General features: G+C 36.3%; 1 protein-coding gene across 3 annotated transcripts in view; it reads right to left on the bottom strand.

Annotated features, from left to right (window-relative positions):
• LOC149210064 (guanine nucleotide-binding protein subunit gamma 1-like) overlaps positions 1–10,298 on the bottom strand; it is a 92,318-nt gene extending 82,020 nt beyond the window's left edge. The window contains exon 1 of one of the 3 annotated variants that reach the window (XM_089396599.1): positions 9,563–10,298. In XM_089396599.1, the coding sequence (XP_089252725.1) occupies positions 9,563–9,715 (153 nt within the window). In that variant the 5' untranslated portion in view covers positions 9,716–10,298. The remainder of the gene's footprint in view (positions 1–9,562) is intronic. The other 2 variants (XM_089396601.1, XM_089396600.1) reach the window with 2 other exon arrangements.
• Positions 10,299–18,592: the final 8,294 nt, after the last annotated feature.

Genomic DNA, 18,592 nt, shown 5'->3' on the forward strand with positions numbered 1-18,592 from the left:
TTTCAATTCAAATTTTTACAAGAAGTCTACTCTACAGCCAGTCATTGATCTCCTCTTCTCTGCAATAAATTTTGCAAAGACTTACTCAAGTCTCATTACAAGAATTGTGGTCACATTTTTGCTTAGCGTTTTCAATTTCTCGAGGGAATGGATATTTCGTGAAAGCTATGTCTGGGTAGTCTAATGCAAGTTTGTAGAAGGTATAACATCTCATCATTTTCAAGAATATCCTCATCCTGTTGGGAGGAAATGGATTTGTCAATGTTGCCTCTACCACTGTTGTCATCATTTTCAACCAACAATTTTTTCTGTTGGCTGTGACTCGTACAGTATGGGATTAAGCTCGTTTGAACTCATTATCGTCATTATTGAGGAGAAGAACAAAAGCAAGGGACTACATCCTCGTTTTCCATTCGACAATGATTGGAACATCTTGAGTAGCAATTGTATTACATTTAACTGTGAGCCAAGGTTGAAATCGTTCACTATAGATGGAGGGTTTGGCGACATGCATAGAAACGTTGGGCACTTGGATACATTAGCAGCCACTTTATGGTCAGTTTTAATATTCTATGAGGTCTATGCTTTAGTGTCCAGCATGATCCAACAAGCCACTTGGTTATTTCTAATGACCCATAACAACCTAACTGCTCTCTATTTTCACGTGTGTGTTTACTAGTCTACATTCAAACTATATTTGGAATCTCGTCTACCCCTCACGGACCAAAGGCGTAACTTTGTAATTTTGTATATAGAACTTGAAAAATAGTCGTTAAGTTTGTGTAGTTTCGGTAAGTTCACATTCTATCCTTTCCACGCTTTATCCAGATCTCTTGTTTATTTTTGTGAGTTGGATAATGATCTCTAGAAAGATGTGGACTCTTATAGAAAGATGATGCTAGCTTGTGTAGAGAAGGCATGACCACCGTAGCACCAATGTGGCTACATTTGTGGTATTGTATTTAAGACTCATTATGGTTGTCATTTTCCTAGTTATTATTTTGTTTGGTGTTGAATTGCCTATAGTGCATTAAAGTGTACAAATTCCAGAAGTTATCCCCTTCCAATGTTGTATGGTTTCTCCACTGAGCCAAAACTTGGTGCCGATCGGAACTGGAGCAACTTCTAATTTCTTTGAAAAAAAGTTAAATAGATGCATTTTCAATTGAACCTAACACTCCTCATTTACAAAGTTTGATTTGTTGACAAAATGGCCAGACTTAATGGAGTATTAAAGTTATTGAATACTTTGATACTATATGTCATTGATGACACAATGAAAATCAGCAAAGGCTCACTTGCTAACATTAGAATCTGTCTACAACATACACAAGAAAAGATCGAGTTTCAACAACTCAAATCTCGGCTACAACAAATGAGCTACAATAGCGTAGTCATCATTTTGAACTTGTTTGTTCAGAACAATTTTCTATTTGAGTTTGAGACAAACTCCTATCAGCTACCAAAAATTGATCAAATCAGTGACGTTGAGGTTGATTCACATCAAGTGCAAATTTTAAGAGTAGATTTGCATAAAGATGCAGAGGTTCAAGTAGCACTTCCCAAGCCCTACATCATACCTTGGGAAGAAGTTGTCATCAAAAGGAATAGAACTAGTCTTGGATATGACAAGGATGTTTCCTTTTACATTCCAGACTATTCTAAGCCCATTCAGTTTCAAAGTGTTGGGTTTCTTCAAGGCAAGTCAATTTCACCTACTCTTGTTCCATATCCATAGAAAATTTGCAAATGCCAACATTGTGACAGAATTGACCATGTGAAAGATCAGTGTTTTGATCTTCATCCATGTGAGCATTGTTGTAAAAATACTCTGTTAGAAATATTGAGGGAGGGTGAACCAGTGTTTCTTTCAATTGTTATTTTATGCCAGTTAAGATTTTTATTGCCAAATAGACTAGAACACAAGAGCTAAAACAAAAATAATTTTATTGATCAAAATAGTGATGACTCCAATCCTCTTTTACAACAAAACGGGGTCCAACCTCTGCAACAAAATCTTTGATTTTTTTCAAGGCTCCAAACCTTGAACAAATCCAAGCTCCTACTTGGTCAAAATGAGGACTCCAATCTTCTCAACAACTTCCAAGCTCCAACTTGGTGAAATCAAAAACTTTACAAAAAATTACCTACTTCAAAAACCCCTTCAAAATGTCTTCAACAATGCTTCAAAAAAAACTTCAAGAGTACTCCAGCAAGTCCGGAATGTTGCCTCAACAAATCTTCAGGAATGCTTCAACAAATATCCAAAAATGATTCAGTTGATATTCAAAGGTGTTTCATCAAGTACTCAAAGATATCTTCAACAATAATCTTCAAAATTGCTCCATGGATGACTGCTTCAAAAGGTGTTGTTGCAGTATTGCGCAAAGAGGTCTTCAAATGATGCTCAACCACAACTCTAGTTCTGTTACAAATTACCTTCAAAACTGCTTCAATAAGCCTGCTACAGAATTGACCTCTAGTCTGCTTCTAGGTTTGTTCCACAAGGGTTGAGTCAAGTCTTCAACAATAGGTCAAGGGTGGCTCCAAAATCTGCTCCAAAATAAGTCAAAGATCTGTCTAAGAGAGTGTCAAAGTCCAGCTTTCAACAAGGTTGAAATGTTTGCTTCAAGGTCCAATGAGCATGCTCAACATGCCTAAAGTGTATGCTCTAAGCCTAATCCAAACAAAGGTATATAAACTGCTCTATTAAAGGACCAAATATTGTGTTGTTACAAGTCTCCACAGGACAAAAAATAACTTGTCACGGGTTTGCACTTACGGCCGCAACTATAGAGGTTTGTTACATACCTTCCAAAGGGTCAAAACACCTTTAACACAGGGCCAAAGTTTTGTACAAAAGGGTCCAAAAGTTTTGCTCCCAAACGTCCACTCAAAAGGTCAAATCTTCTTCAACAGGAGGGCAACGAATCTAGTAAAAAAAACAAACAAAAAACCACCAAGACCCAATAAGATATATGCCGAGAAAACCAGATCCAACCACTAAAGTAAATCATGAATTCTTCTTCTTGTTTGTCACTAAGTTCATGACTTATGAACTTATCCTTTTCTTCAAATCCAAACCTTGTCTTTTCTTCTTCTTGTCTGTCGAGTTGGATGAGTGAAATGAGGAGCCACAACCTATATTTATACAAATTAACCCTTTAATGAAACAACATGTCTCTTGGCAATGGGGTCGACTTGAGTTCATGTAGGCTCATGTAGGTCGACTTGATGAGAGATAGGCATATGGGTTTTCAAATTAAAAAATCTATATCTCATCAAAGAGTAGGAGTCAAAAGGCAAGTAAATACTTGTTGGAAAGGGCTTGAAGTCATCTACAAGCCTATACAATAATTTTCTTGAGATGGTATCTCCTTTGACATCAATAACAAGAATTCTTCTAGCAAACAGATGTTCCAAAAACAAGCCTCCTGCAAGAACCTTGAATGGATCACATCTTAGCAATGGGCTTCAACAGCCAAGAAGATATTTCGATCATACTTCAAAGCTCATTCTCGAGTATTGACTCATCTTGCAGTTGAGATTTCTTCATTTTCTCACCTTGTATCTGACAATGGGGAGTTGATGGTCACTTACAATATTCAAAGACAAATCAAGCAAGCCCAAGCCACAAACTAATCCAAAGCCTAGTGCCAGAGTCATCCATAGTCGAATTCTAAGTTGTAGCCAGAGATAGAGTCATGCCCATGAGCATGCTTTTGGTTGGCAAGCTTCCTTAAAACACCACCTACAGGAGACTTCAGTTTCTCGTCAACTATAAACCATTATCAGGGAACACTTCCACTAGCAAAAGACTTGAGCTTCTAGCTAGATTTGGAACTATTTCAAGAATTGCACCAAGCTTTAGTTCCAGAGTTGGTGGTCAGCCTTAAACCACCACTGGTTGAGACCTCGAGTTCTCCCACCTCATTGGGTTTGTGGTCTTCCTTAAAAACCACCATTTCATAGAGCACATCCAGCCATTGGTTGCCATGCATTTTTGCATTTCTACATTTAAGCTCTCTTATTAGACTCATATACACCCCTTCGGATTAAGGGGGGTGCGGGGAGGGGTGTTGGACATCTAATCCACTAAGGGTTGGTGCGGACGAATGTGAACAGTCTCGAAAATCCAAGAGACCTCTTGGTATATGAAACCAAGGGTCAATGACAATGTATTAATATGTACATCCTTATGAATAAAATTGAATTCCATGATTTATCCTAAATCTGTCTATCAACTTCATGTGTGTTTAACACATATAAAGTCCCTCTTTTAATAGTGACTAAAGACCATGGTTCCAACCACTAAATCAGCAAAATGTATATCATATTGAGTGGTGAGAGGATTAGAATTCCAACTCTGAATGAAAGAAATATGGATGAGAACGTTTCTTCTTTTCCATGATGGCAAAATTGCAAATATATCTAATGTGGATAATTTTGCATAATATCGTATCATTAACAAGACCGCACTCTATACGAAAGGAGCAATTTTGAACTAGAAGAATAGTTTGGTCGAATTACTCAAGAGAAGAGTTGCCTCACTACATCAATCATCAAAATAAGGGAGCCCAAACACACATCTATAACATCATCAAAGACCAACAAGTTGACCATCAAAGGCTTGGATCCCTAAATCTTGCTAAAATATCTGCATACACTAAACTAGATCCATAAATTTTGATTAAAATATCTCAATACACTAAACTAGATCCCCAAATCTTTGTTAAAATATCTTAACTCAAATGCCTTAACTCTTAACTCAAACTATATAATAAATGTTGTTATTGTTAACAATGATACTTAATATGCTAAAGATTCTTGAAGGACCAACGCAGCCTCAAAACTATGCAAGTTACCTTCTTCGAATTAAAGGTGCTTGTTGTTCCTCTCTTACTCCAAATACTTAAATTATTTCAAATATCTCCAACTCATTTTTGAGGTAACTTACTCATGTTGCTACTTGCCAAGACCTTTAACCAATTAGGGCATCCTCTCCTCCACTATTTCCAAGTTAGAACTTTCTATGGATAACATCATAATGCCCATCATTGAGATGTACACATAACCAACTTCTATGCTTATTATTTCTAGCAATTTTTTCCATATATGCAAAATAATCAGGACTTAACATCAAATCGGAGGAACTAAATTTCATGCCATCCAAAATTGTGTCCATTTTCTGTTGCATCCTTAAAAGGAGAGACTTTAAAATAGTACAACGTTGTGCATACAACACAGTGATAGATTTAACACAGTTAAATGGACTGCAAAAGATGATTCAAGACATATTTGACACACTTTATTGAAAACAATAGCTACCCTTGAGAAAATAGGGTGAGGTCATGTTGCCACAAAATATAGCAGGCCTATTGCAAAGCCTCACCAGGTGGGCCAGACCTTATGGCAACAAGAGAAAGGGTTGCCACTATCACCTCAACAACCTTTCTTGTGAAGTAAAGGAGGACTAATATGTAGAGTGCACGGCTAGGTGCACATTGTAAGAGTCCATTACGCATCACTTGCCATTATAGATAGGAACGAAAATCTTCAAGGAACTCTCAAAGTGAGGCACTAGACTTGACAAAAGATTAAACCTAGGAAAAACACCAAAAGAACCCTATAAGAGGTAATGTCCTTGAAAGAGAATCAAAACTATGAAAAAGAGAAGATCAAAAGTGCCTTGGTTCTATAATGGACAAGAGAAGTGTGAAGTCAATAATCAATAGCTTCTTTGGATCAAACAAGAAATAGGAAGAGAGAGGTTCACACTCGCTCCCATACCATGTTGAGATTCACAAGAGAGATAGATAGAACCAACCTGCAAAACCCTAATCCAGCAAAAAGATAAACCAGCAGCAATAAATCAGCACTAGTGAGCTAGGAAGAGTCAATGTGCTAGAGAGAACGAGTTGTAGCCATATAACCATAACAGTGGATAAGAGAGAAGTAACCGTAACACAACAACATGCAAAAGAGAGTGTAACAGAGAAGGTGCCCTTACGAAAATAACTTATGAAAAGTAATACACTTGAGAGAAGAATATAAATGAAGATTGTGCATTTATACACCATTCAAAAAGTAGGACAGTAGCCCCAAGAAGCCTTGACTAGGTCAGATTTCACTTTAAAAAGTGAAAGTGATTATTGTTACAACAATGTAATTAATGCTACAGCAAGGTTGCCTTGTGGCTTATGTGAAGATTAAACCCATAAGTTTAACAAGAATAAACTGTCAAAGCTAACTCTAGCCATAAGTGACTAGTGTCCAGATAGGTTAAGTAGGAAATTGTAGATAAATAGAACAACTTTTTGTGATTTTGCGGCAAAAAAGCTCTTACTATTACTGAATGACTGATATGTGCAAAGGTGGATTTCTGCACACCAAAATCCCAGGATGAACAAGTTACTCAGAATTTCTCACTACATTTTAGAAGTATATACTATATAACCTAAGAGCTTATCCCTTCAACGGAAATATAAATGAAATATGATTACTCACGAATGGAAAGTAAAAAATACAAGTGGACTATACATGCCTTACAGAGAAGGCAAATCCACACCTTATTGACACCTTACATAACTCCTAGGGACACTTATCTTATTCCTACATGGGCTTACAATTGTTCTTGAGAGTTACAAATCCATGTGGACTTGCAAAAGACAAAATACTATCCTAGCGTATGAGACACACCAAGTTACACAGGTACTCTGAGACAAAATAAGTTAATAACACTGTCTTGGGAATAAAGCATGTGAAAAAGTAGACATCACAATTGGATTATTAATCATGGGTAGAAGCCAATTGTCTTGCAAATCCTTGAACAAGTGATCCTATAACAACGTCATTGATCCTTATCTAGTAGATAATGGGTTATAGCAAGAGTGGATCTTCTTGTTAAATTGATAGAACAAAAGATTGAAACTGCATATGAACAGCTTACAAATGAGCAGTTTCTCTAACAAATAGTTCTCTTAGACTGCCCGTGCAAATCAACCCATTCGTTAATGCCAAGACAATATTACTCATAAAGATAGAACCGGAAGTCATGAATATTGATCAAGGGCAAAACATAATTCAAGAAATTACAGCTTGCCCATCTTCCAATTCAAGAAATTACAGCTTGCCCATCTTCCATATCTCGAAGATACAAACTCACAGGAAGGAAAAGCTAGAAAAATGCAAACACCTCTTTTTGTAAGGGATCTGGATGCTTGATTCCTTCAGCAATAGTCCAAGTTTCTCTAACAAATAGTTCTCTTAGACTGCCTGTGCAACTCAACCCATTGGTTAATGCCAAGACAATATTACGCATAAAGATAGAACCGGAAGTTATGAATATTGATCAAGGGCAAAACATAATTCAAGAAATTACAGCTTGCCCATCTTCCACATCTCGAAGATACAAACTCACAGGAAGGAAAAGCTAGAAAACTGCAAACACCTATTTTTGTAAGGGATCTGGATGCTTGATTCCTTCAGCAGTAGTCTAAGTTAAAAAATTAAGTCTATTAAAGTCTCAACATATATTGGGAACAAGGTATGAGTTATATGAAAGTTTAAGTCCTAACTTTGACCTGATTTATAGAGATCTAGACTTAGCAAGTTAGCACTGACACTAAGATTGAACCACCTATAAGCAGAAGGTATTATCCAACTTAAACCTGATTTATGAAGGACTAGATTAGGCACTGACAACATGGTTGAACCAGCAATAGGCAAATGGTATTTTCCAACGAAGGGCTATGATCCAGGATATCATGTAACACCCGATGGAACCAGAAAGTCACAGAAAATGACCCATCACCCTCCTGTGAACCCTACCTCTATGTGGAGAACCCTGGAAAAACTCCGAAACTTTTATGTTCATAAAGGATGGATTGTCGCTTCAACGATTCTGTGATACCTAATAAAATCAATGCAAAAATGATTAAGATCAAAACATTCCTGAGAGCCCATATAATAGAAATATTAGAAAATCTCTCAAAATTCACTCCTGTTTATAGAAGGGTACAGATCAGTACGGAAACCTTCAAAAGACCAAAATAGAGTCTAGTAAATTCTTGACTGGGACAGGATGCAGCAGACATAGAAACTATTTTAACTACTATCTTGACAGCAAAGAACGATGTCCATTGCCCCACATTTAAAGGGTGGATTACCCAGCCTGTGGTGCATGCACATCCAACAGTAGGCAGAGTCCAACACTTGCAGGAGAGGGCATCCACCATAGGATGTACATCTGGCACAGGATGGATAAGTTTCTCTCACAATTAACATCAATACTACTAAACTGAGCCATAATTGTTCTAGCAATTAGGAGTTAGGATTCTTCAACTGGCAGTTAAGAAACAGAATTACAAATTTTTGTACTACACTGAAGAAATTAACACTAGCCTAGCAGTTATCACATATTTCTTGATGACCAGTGATTACAAGGAGATTGTACTAAAACAAATCAAAGATGAGCAGCTGATAAATTTCTCATTTACAATTCAGTTAACTACTGTTCCAAATTCAAACTATCACTCACGAATTCAATTTTCCTCAAGAATGCAAACACGTGTTTGATTTGGTGGTTAGCAGGTGGTGTTTGCCAACTAGCGAATCACAGATCTGATCTTCAATGACGCCATGCCCCTTCTAAACATGCTACTGGTAACTACATAGAGCACTTGGCCCAGTGGGTGTGACTTAGTGATTAGTATGTAACATTGACTCCCAGTGATCATAAATTCAGTAGACAGTCACCAAACTTCCCTGCATGATGTCACATACACCCCATTTTCTCTTTTTTGTGCTGGCGAATCTCAGGGCTCAAACGTTACTCTGTGCTTGTAAGCCACTAGCATTCTCAACGTGGATTGGGAGGTCTGCTCCAGAGGCTCATGAATTCCTGATCATCAAAGTTCATCTGTTTACAAAATCACTCGTAGCAGTCCTGGTCCAGATTTATGATTTATCACGATGCCAAGGGCAACTGATCTAATACTAAATAGTTATCAGCTGCCATTTATGTCCTGACTCCTCACAACTCTTACATTCACATCAATTGCAACTAAATTTGGCATCAACACTATGAGAGATGAATCAGTAGCTAGTAGATGAAATCATTCTGTCTCTTCTACAGACAGGATATAATGACCCTAACACAAAGTGAGGATCGAGTGGTTAGCATATGTCCTTTGCAATGTCATAATTTTAATTCCAATCAAAAACGCCATTTACAACAAGGAGGCCCTCATGACAAGAAGACCTGTTACAGTTCTTAGCAGGTGACATTTGGGCTGTCGTGAGTTCAACCCCTATTGATGACCAGTCCCTCTCCACAACTCTACACAAGCCCTAACCCACGAGGCCATACTGCACCCACTCGAACACGTTATCTATCAAAATGGGTACCATGCATTAGACAAAAGCATGGATTCTACTTCAAAAGCGTAGAAAATCAGCATTTTAACCTTTCCATATTTCGACACAGAAAAAATTGTCTACAACATTTTAAACAGAAAAACAGAGAAAATCTCCAGAAAACACTACAGAAGGGCAAACTGACCTCCAAATACCGAATTTCCTGATGCAGTCTATACAGTTCCGCATTCTTGCGATGTTTTCCACCCACATCCATCTCTGTAGGTGGCTGCTTCGAATCCTGTGGCCGACCATTTGGAGCTCCTGTACTCACAGACCTATCTGTTTCCTGCTCCATGAGAATATGTTCCTACGAAAACACAACAAAATCTCCAAACAACCTGCTCATATGATGCTTTCAAGTGGGTTTTTCAAGTCCATCTTGCAATGACCATTTGCTTCATCTGGGCTTCTACAGTTGGACCCTAAAATTATACCAAACCATGGATGACTTCACTAACTGCCCATCAGCTGATCTCAGTCGATGGAAAGATCTCAGTCCATGGGAAAGAAAATAGCAAGCCAACAGAGAATACCAATGCAGCGAGTGCCTCAAATTTGCTGCAGAGTGACCTAAAAAGGACTCAATGAAACCCAAAAAAAGATCAATCTGGTGATGTCAAAGAATTCATCTGCCAATTCTCATTAATATGAAGGAATTTGTGTCAAAAAATGCAGAATTTGAAGCCATTCTGGATAAAGAAGCCAAGACAGCTTGGCTTTCTTCAACTGCATTTCTCAAGTGTTGTGTTGCAGTCACCTTCTTTTCCTTCGATAAATAAAAACATATAAAATTTTTAAATAACGTTTATTTTATTGGCTCTTTTTGACCTGAATCACGGCTAGTGGTCGTAGTTCATGTCCATATCTGCATGTCAATAATTTTTTCCTTTACCTAAACTTTTTGCCTTTATTTATGCCCAAACGTCCTTTCAAAATATCAAGATTTATTGAAAAAATCTGGAAGCAACGAGGGTAATTAATAGCTTCTAAATTCGATTGTTCCAGGTATTTGTTACGTGCTATTATTTCGAATTTGTCCATATCTCAAACTCGCCTGCCTCTTTAAAATTTGTTTTTCAGATGTACAGTGGATGCGTGGAGTGCGTTTGTGGCGTTACGCAACTCCAAATTATTTTAGATAAATGTTAAGTAAAAGGGAGAAACATTATAATATTTTCAATTTAGTTTAGATAAATATTTTCTTTTAAGTAAAAAGGAAAAAGGTTATAATATTTTATTTTGTATGAAGTTTTATTGATAAGAATGAATAAGATAAATATTTAAAAGAAAACAAAATTTATGATATTATTTTTTGCATGAAGTTTAATCCATAAAAATGAAGAAATCAAAATTAATAAATTTAATTATGATAATGTAAATTAATCGGAAGAAATCAAAATTAATATATTTGATTATGATAATTTAATGTAACTTTTATAATTAATTTTTAGTATAGTTTTTTAATTATTTAATATTATGTTAGATATTAGTGGCTTCTTATTAAATATACACCATAAAAAAATTGAATTTAGATTTAAGATAGATTTGTATTTTTTTTAAATATTATTATGTTTATAGTTATTTATTTTTGGGATTTTTTTAGAATGATGTAGATATGTATAGATTTAAGATAGTTTTTTTAAATATTATTATGTATATAAATTTTTTTTGGATGATGTAGATGTGTATATATGTAGTTATTTATTTTTTTATTATCACAAATGTCATTGGTTTTTTAAGTTATTTGTTTTTTAAGTTATTTTTCTATTGATATATCAAAAAATTACAGAACTCACTTTACATGGATTGTTTTGTCAATAGGGAAATGCATCAGTTTTTGTTTTCCTAAGTTTGAGATCCAATTTGCCTAACAAAATTAACATAAGGTATATGATCCTAATTAGAAACTATTAACCAACTAACATGTTTAGATCGACAAATTGGAGATAAAAAGAGAAAACAATTTAACCATAAAAACAACATGAGAGCTATAGCTATGTATAGTTAAATGGCTCCACTTCTATGAATTGTTTGCCCTTCTTAATAGAGTCTTATAAACATAGAGAAAAACAAATGTGTCTCAATTCTTTCCAAATAACCTCAAACTCTAAGTTTAACTAGAGTAAGACCTTCTTTGCATCATAACAATCTAACAAAACTTTATTTAAAATTAATTACAATGGAATCATTTTGAAAAAATAAAATAAAATTTAACAAAAATATATATCTAAAATATTTTTTTCAATTTAAATAAATAATAATAAAAAATATTCAATTTATATATATAATTTAATTTTAATTTAATTTTTAGATAAAATTAATCATTTAAAAATATTAAAATAACAATTTATTGTTATACATTAATAAATTAGCATACAACATTATATAAATAGCCATATAATATGATAAAAAACAACCAAAAAAAAGTATTACTTAATAATAGCTTAATATATAATATTATATAAATTACATGGATAAATTAAAGATGATTTACATTATATTATATTGAAATTGTTAAGATTATTAAATTAAGTGATGATGTTACATTAGTGTAGATTTATTTTAACTTTTTATTTAGCATTAGAGGGATCAAATCTCTTAACATACAAAATAAGCTGATGAAAGTTTGCACATGTGAGAGATTGAAATCCTCTCAATATTGAAATTAAAATGAATCTATGTTGATTCTTAATAATATCATTTAATATTTATACAAATTTCACATTTCTATATATAAGTATTCTTATTTATAATTGTATTAAGACTTTGATAATATATATAGTTTTTTTTTTTCTAAGTAAGGTTAATCTATTGATATAATACAAAAAGTAGTTACAGAGTTTCCTGGCCGTAAAGGGACCCGGCCTTAATCAACATGCAGCCATGAACATTGTCTGAGACTGCCCCAACAAAGGGGAAACCAGTCTGAATGAGAAAAAAGTCCAAAAGACAACCAGATTTAACCCACAGTTTTCCTGAAGAGACCACTCTATCAAAAACAACATTAGAAAACCACCCAGAAAACAACAGTTTGTCCGGACTGGACCACCATCCCTCAAAAAACCCTGAGGACACAAAATACAAGACAGAACTAGACCAAGAACTATGAAAAATGCCACCTGGTAGATGTGACACGCGCCACAAATTCATCAGTGGCAGGTTCCTCCACAATAGGACAAGCCTAGTCATCCGGGTTGTCCGCCTCGCCACGTCCCACCTCCTGATGTCCTCCCTCCCTGCTGTCGGCTTCAACCTGCGGGCCCGACGTGTCCTCCATGTGGCTTTCCACGGCCTGTGTGTCACTTTGAATGCCCAAATCATCATGCGAGCTGCCAGCAATGGCTTTCCCATGCCGTCTGTTCCGACCTCCATTACCTTCCTGCTCGTCGTTGTTGCCTCTGTTCCGACTTGGACCAGCTCTGTGCGTCTCCTCCATGGAAATGGTCATGGGGATGTGCTGCTCAGGCTCTTCTGTAATGGAGATGGAGACAGTGGCAACAATAACCGGGCAATTCAGAGAGCTGCGGAACCGGAACTACGTCGTGTGAGGGACGTGGTGCAAAGGCAGAGAAAAGGGAGCAGTGTGGACAGCCGCCTCTTCACGACTAGAGCAGTGGAGGCCGGCTCTGCCTCTGCCACTTCTGGTATTCAGATACTGGGGATTTTCAGCAGAGGAAGCAAGGGAAACCGATTTACATCGATGCAAAGTCGGGGAGCGAGAGTTGCCACCTCGCATGCCACCGCGTCTAATACACATGCGGTGGCGAACCATGATGGAAACAAGAGCAGTGAAAGAGTCAGGGGAAGCAGAAGGAGAATTGACAGAGGAATTTTGTGCAGAGGTTACTGTATGCTGGAGGACAAGAGCCGAGTTGCAGAGATTTGTATGGGAATGGTGGAAACCATTACCTAGGTCAAGGCAACACACAATCCAGCAACGGCGCCCCGTGATGGTTCGCTCAGTCGGCTCTTCCGCCTGTGGAGGGCAAGCACAGTGAAACAGGGGTAGAATGACTCGATTGTTTTCTGGCGCCATGGTTAAGCCGGGGATGGCTTTGCCTCGACTGTAGCAGGCATTAAATGTCCCCTGCGAGGTGCCCTGAGTATCATTAACTTTGATCTTGGGATGGTTGCAGAAGGCCATGTAGCCACCCCGTCCACCATCACCCTGTCTCATCACCGTAAACGCCTTAATTGTCACCCGTATCCGGGAAATAATATATATATAGTTACATATATGTGTGTTTAATCATTTATTTTAAGATGTTTTATAAAAAAAATTATAGAAAAAAAATATATATATACATTAAAAAAAATTTAATGTAAATGTTAAATAATAAATTTAAATATGAAATTTTAAAATATAACAATTAAATATATAAATTATTTTATATTTTAATTAAGTATATGAATTATTATACATAATTGAGTTAGTATATGTCTTTTTCTATTTAATTCAGTTGATATTAATTTTTTAATATTAAATTTAATGTGAACATTTTCTCTTATTAAATTGTAAAGTGTCTCTCAACATTAATTTAAAAATGTGTATTTTGAAATAAATGTCTAAATTAAATATAATATATGATGAAATTTGAAGAGAGTAAAATATCATTTTAATAAGAGTTATATTGAAATGTAATATCTTAAATAACATATCGAGTTAACCTTCTCTTTTATAAGTTTATTTTTTATTTTTTAGGCAATTTAACAAATTGCTTAAAAATGGATAGATTTTTTTATAATATCTTAATTTTATATTAAAAGAAATTTTATTAGTGATAATTGAGAGATATATTTTCTATATTTAGTTTTATTAATATAATATTATTGTTAAATTTTATTTAGGTAGATGTTGATAAAAGTAATGATTTCTAATTAGCATAATTGCTAATTGATTGAGAAATAAAGCGTTTTATTATATGAACATTTTGTAAAGTTTTGAAGTATAAAAAGAGGATTAATTGATTATCTAATAAAATGTCACTATCTTAGGAGAGGGATTAAATTTTTCCATGTGTAATTTTTTTTTTTTAAGTTTTCAATTATAAAAAAAGATTTACACCGAGGATTTGATCCTTTGAAGTGTATGATAGATTAAGAGTTAAGATAGATCTATGTTGATTCTTAATGTGTGTGTGTTCTATATTGATTCTTAATGTGTATGCGAGCTCGCACTTTGTTTCCACTTCTTGTATAATTTGAATGTGTGAGACACACTTTATATTTACCTTTTGTTTTTTATAATTTGAATATATGTGTGCCCGCACTCTTTTTTTGGTTTTTGGTAAGATCCCACAAAAACTTCTATTGATATTCAAAATAAGACCAAGTTACAACTAGCATTCTTTGAAACATTTTGTTGACCTTGACAACCATACCAAAAATTGTTGACACCACAAACCCAAAATCTACTCACATTCTTACCAGCTACACTAGAGTGAACATATAATCTCCTAGAGTCAAATCTCCTTCCTTGCATCATAACAATCTAACAATGTATTTAAAATTAATTACAATGAAATCATTTTCACGCAATGAAATAAAATTTAATAAAAATATATATCTAATATTTTTTTCTATTTTAAAAAATAAAAATAAAATATATTCAATATATAAATATAACATATCTACCCGGATGCGAGTGATAATCAAGTCATTTAAGGCGATTAGACGGTCGGGCGGCAGGAGGACTTGCCACATGGCCGCCTGCGTCTTCCCCTATGCCAACCTGAAGGGTATTCATGGCACCTTGCAGGCGGCATTAAATGAGTGCTCTGGCCGAGACATCACCACAATGCTCATAGCAATGGCTTCCGCAAACCATAATGTTATTCCTCCTCCCCTGCTCCATTGCATTTGTCCTCCTCAAGGCACAGAGCCCTGTTCACGCATAGTAACGGGAAACCGCTGCTGGCTGCTTGGCTGTATAGACCTTGGCAACGAGTTTCACTTCTCCCATACCAGGCTCTGCAATTTAGCCCCTGCTCAAACCTCCTTCGCTCAATCTCTGCGCAGTCACTCCACCAATCTCCCCATTGATAACCTTGCTTTGAATCCTGTCATGGCTCGCATCCGCCACCGAATGCGGAGTAGGAGAGGAGGCACTCATGGCGGGAGCATCCGCCCTCCTACAACGCCCAGCCCAGACTCTGTCTCCCCCTCCACTTCAACTGATATTCCCAATCCTCACGACTCCTTCTCTAGCTGGTATCCCGACGCTCGTAGCGGAAGGGGAAGAGCTCAACTCCAAGGTGCAGGGAGGAGGGATGCCGCTGTCCATCCAGCTAATTTTCGCCTTCCTCCGTACCCAGCTCCCCATACAACGCAATTCCGTTTTCACAGCACCCTGCATCGCCCTGTAATCACAGCCACCGTCACTATCACATTCTCTGGAGAAATCAACCCACCGGAAGCTCCGCCTAAGCACAATACTGAGCAGCAAAGGGCAGCACAAAGAAACAGATGCAATCGCAACCCAGGCAATCAGCAACTCGACGAAGATGTTGCCACCCTGCATGGCAAAGAGTTGGTTGGCAGTCAGCAGGCTAATGAAGGCAGAATTGGCGACACACAGGCTTCAGGAAGCAGACCGGGAGACACGTCCGGACCGCATGCAGGTGCGAGCAGCACCGCGGGCGCCCATCCCGCTCGAGGCAGCAGCACGTCAGCAGAAGAGGGTGATTGGTATCAATACGCGTGTCGGATCGAGGAAGAACCGGCCCTAGACAATCTCTAGTTTCGACACTTGGCAGCCAGGTATCGCCCTTCTGCCAGGTGGATGCTTTTTTTATGACTAGGCAATTTCGGTTATGTCTGTGTTTTCTGGTTATGTTTTATGCAATGTCTAATATGTTTTTGGTCAAAATTAATATCCCCTATGTGGGTTTTTTGCTTTCATGGACTGGTTTCCCCATTGTTGGGGCAGTCAAGGTTAGACAGTCATATTTTTTATGAACGATGCTCAGCACTACTGAGGCCCAAGCCTCACTGTAATTATATTTTGTCTCATATTAATAGAATAGTTTTACTTAGAAAAAAAATAAATATAACATATTTATATATAAATAATTTTAATTTAATTTTTAAATCAAAATAATCATTTAAAATTAATTTTTAAATCAAAATAATCATTTAAAATATTAAAATAACAATTTATTATTATACGCTAATACATTAGCATAATATGATACAAATAGCTTCTATAATATGATACAAAACAACAAATTTTTTATTATTATTTAATAATAACATAATATATAATATTATATAAATTACATGGGTAAGTTAAAGATGATTTACACTATATTATATTGAAATTATTAAGATTAATATTGAATTAAGTGATGATGTTATATTAGTGTATATTTATTTTAACTTTATATTCAGGATTAGAGGGATCAAATCTCTTAACATGCATATATATATATATTCCTTGAATGCATAAGTTGAGGAAAGGTGTAATCACTATCCTCTAACATTTACCCAAGTTAACTAGTCCACCGGGGTAAACATGTGACGAGAGGCTACTATGACGTGATTCAACTCCCCATGTATAGCTAAGGAAGTGGAACCAACAAAACAAAATCATTCTGACCTTCCACACATGCAACAGAACCTTTAGGAGTCAATCAACTCTTCTAGGTGACCAACCACTGAGAAAACTTGACATTTCACTTATCTAGACCTTCAACCGCTCCCGTGACAAGCCATGCATGCGACTAAGGCCTTCGAGTCGCTCCCACAACAAGGCATACGAGCGACTGTGGACTTTTTTAGACAGTTCTGAGCTAGCTACCCTGGATTTTGTGCCACATTTTCAAGGCTAGGTCTCAGGCCACTACCCAAAACTTCATGAAACCTTCAGAAATGATAAATAACATTGAAACAAGATTACTAATGCAAACATTTGATCAATGACTTGACTGGACCCCTACTAGCCATGACAAGAATTTCGTCAAACATATCACAAATATGTAATCTACAGGTCATAACAACATATCTGAGCATAGGGGTCTCATACTTATCTGAGATTTGTAAGGAAGTATTGATGCCTTATCACAATAGTTGCATTATCATCTATTAGGTCATATATTCATTGTTCATTCATTTGCTAATCAAAACATGATGAGAGCCATACATCAAGACTATCATAAAACATCCTCATAACCAACATATATTCAATAGAAATAACAAAGATATAACAACCATAAAAACCACATATGAACAAGTATATTTACCCAGCTCCCCATACAACGCAATTCCGTTTTCACAACACCCTGCATCGACTTGTAATCACAGCCACCGTCACTATCACATTCTCTGGAGAAATCAACCCGCCAGAAGCTTCGCCTAAGCACAATACTGAGCAGCAAAGGGCAGCACAAAGAAACAGATGCAATCGCAACCCAAGCAATCAGCAACTCGACGAAGATGTTGCCACCCTGCATGGCAAAGAGTTGGTTGGCAGTCAGCAGGCTACTGAAGGGAGAATTGGCGACACGCAGGCTTCAGGAAGCAGACCGGGAGACAAGTTCGGACCGCATGCAGGTGCGAGCAGCACCGCAGGTGCCCATCCAGCTCGAGGCAGCCGCACGTCAGCAGAAGAGGGTGATTGGTATCAATACGCGTGTCGGATCGAGGAAGATCCGGCCCCAGACAATCTCTAGTTTTGACACTTGGCAGCCAGGTATCGCCCTTCTGCCAGGTGGATGCTTTTTTGATGACTAGGCAATTTCGGTTATGTCTGTGTTTTCTGGTTATGTTTTATGTAATGTCTAATATGTTTTTGGTCAAAATTGATATCCCCTATGTGGGTTTTTTGCTTTCATGGACTCGTTTCCCCATTGTTGGGGCAGTCAAGGTTAGACAGTCATATTTTTTTATGAACGATGCTAAGCACTACTGAGGCCCAAGCCTCACTGTAATTATATTTGTCTCATATTAATAAAATAGTTTTACTTAGAAAAAAATAAATATAACATATTTATATATAAATAATTTTAATTTAATTTTTAAATCAAAATAATTATTTAAAATATTAAAATAACAATTTATTATTATATACTAATACATTAGCATAATATGATACAAATAGCCGCTATAATATGATACAAAACAACAAATTTTTTATTATTATTTAATAATAACATAATATATAATATTATATAAA

This window comes from Pinus tabuliformis, chromosome 1_2 (genome assembly GCF_031772625.1).
Source record: "Pinus tabuliformis cultivar Carrire ecotype Pingquan chromosome 1_2, CPIR1, whole genome shotgun sequence".
NCBI classification, from domain to species: Eukaryota; Viridiplantae; Streptophyta; class Pinopsida; order Pinales; family Pinaceae; genus Pinus; species Pinus tabuliformis.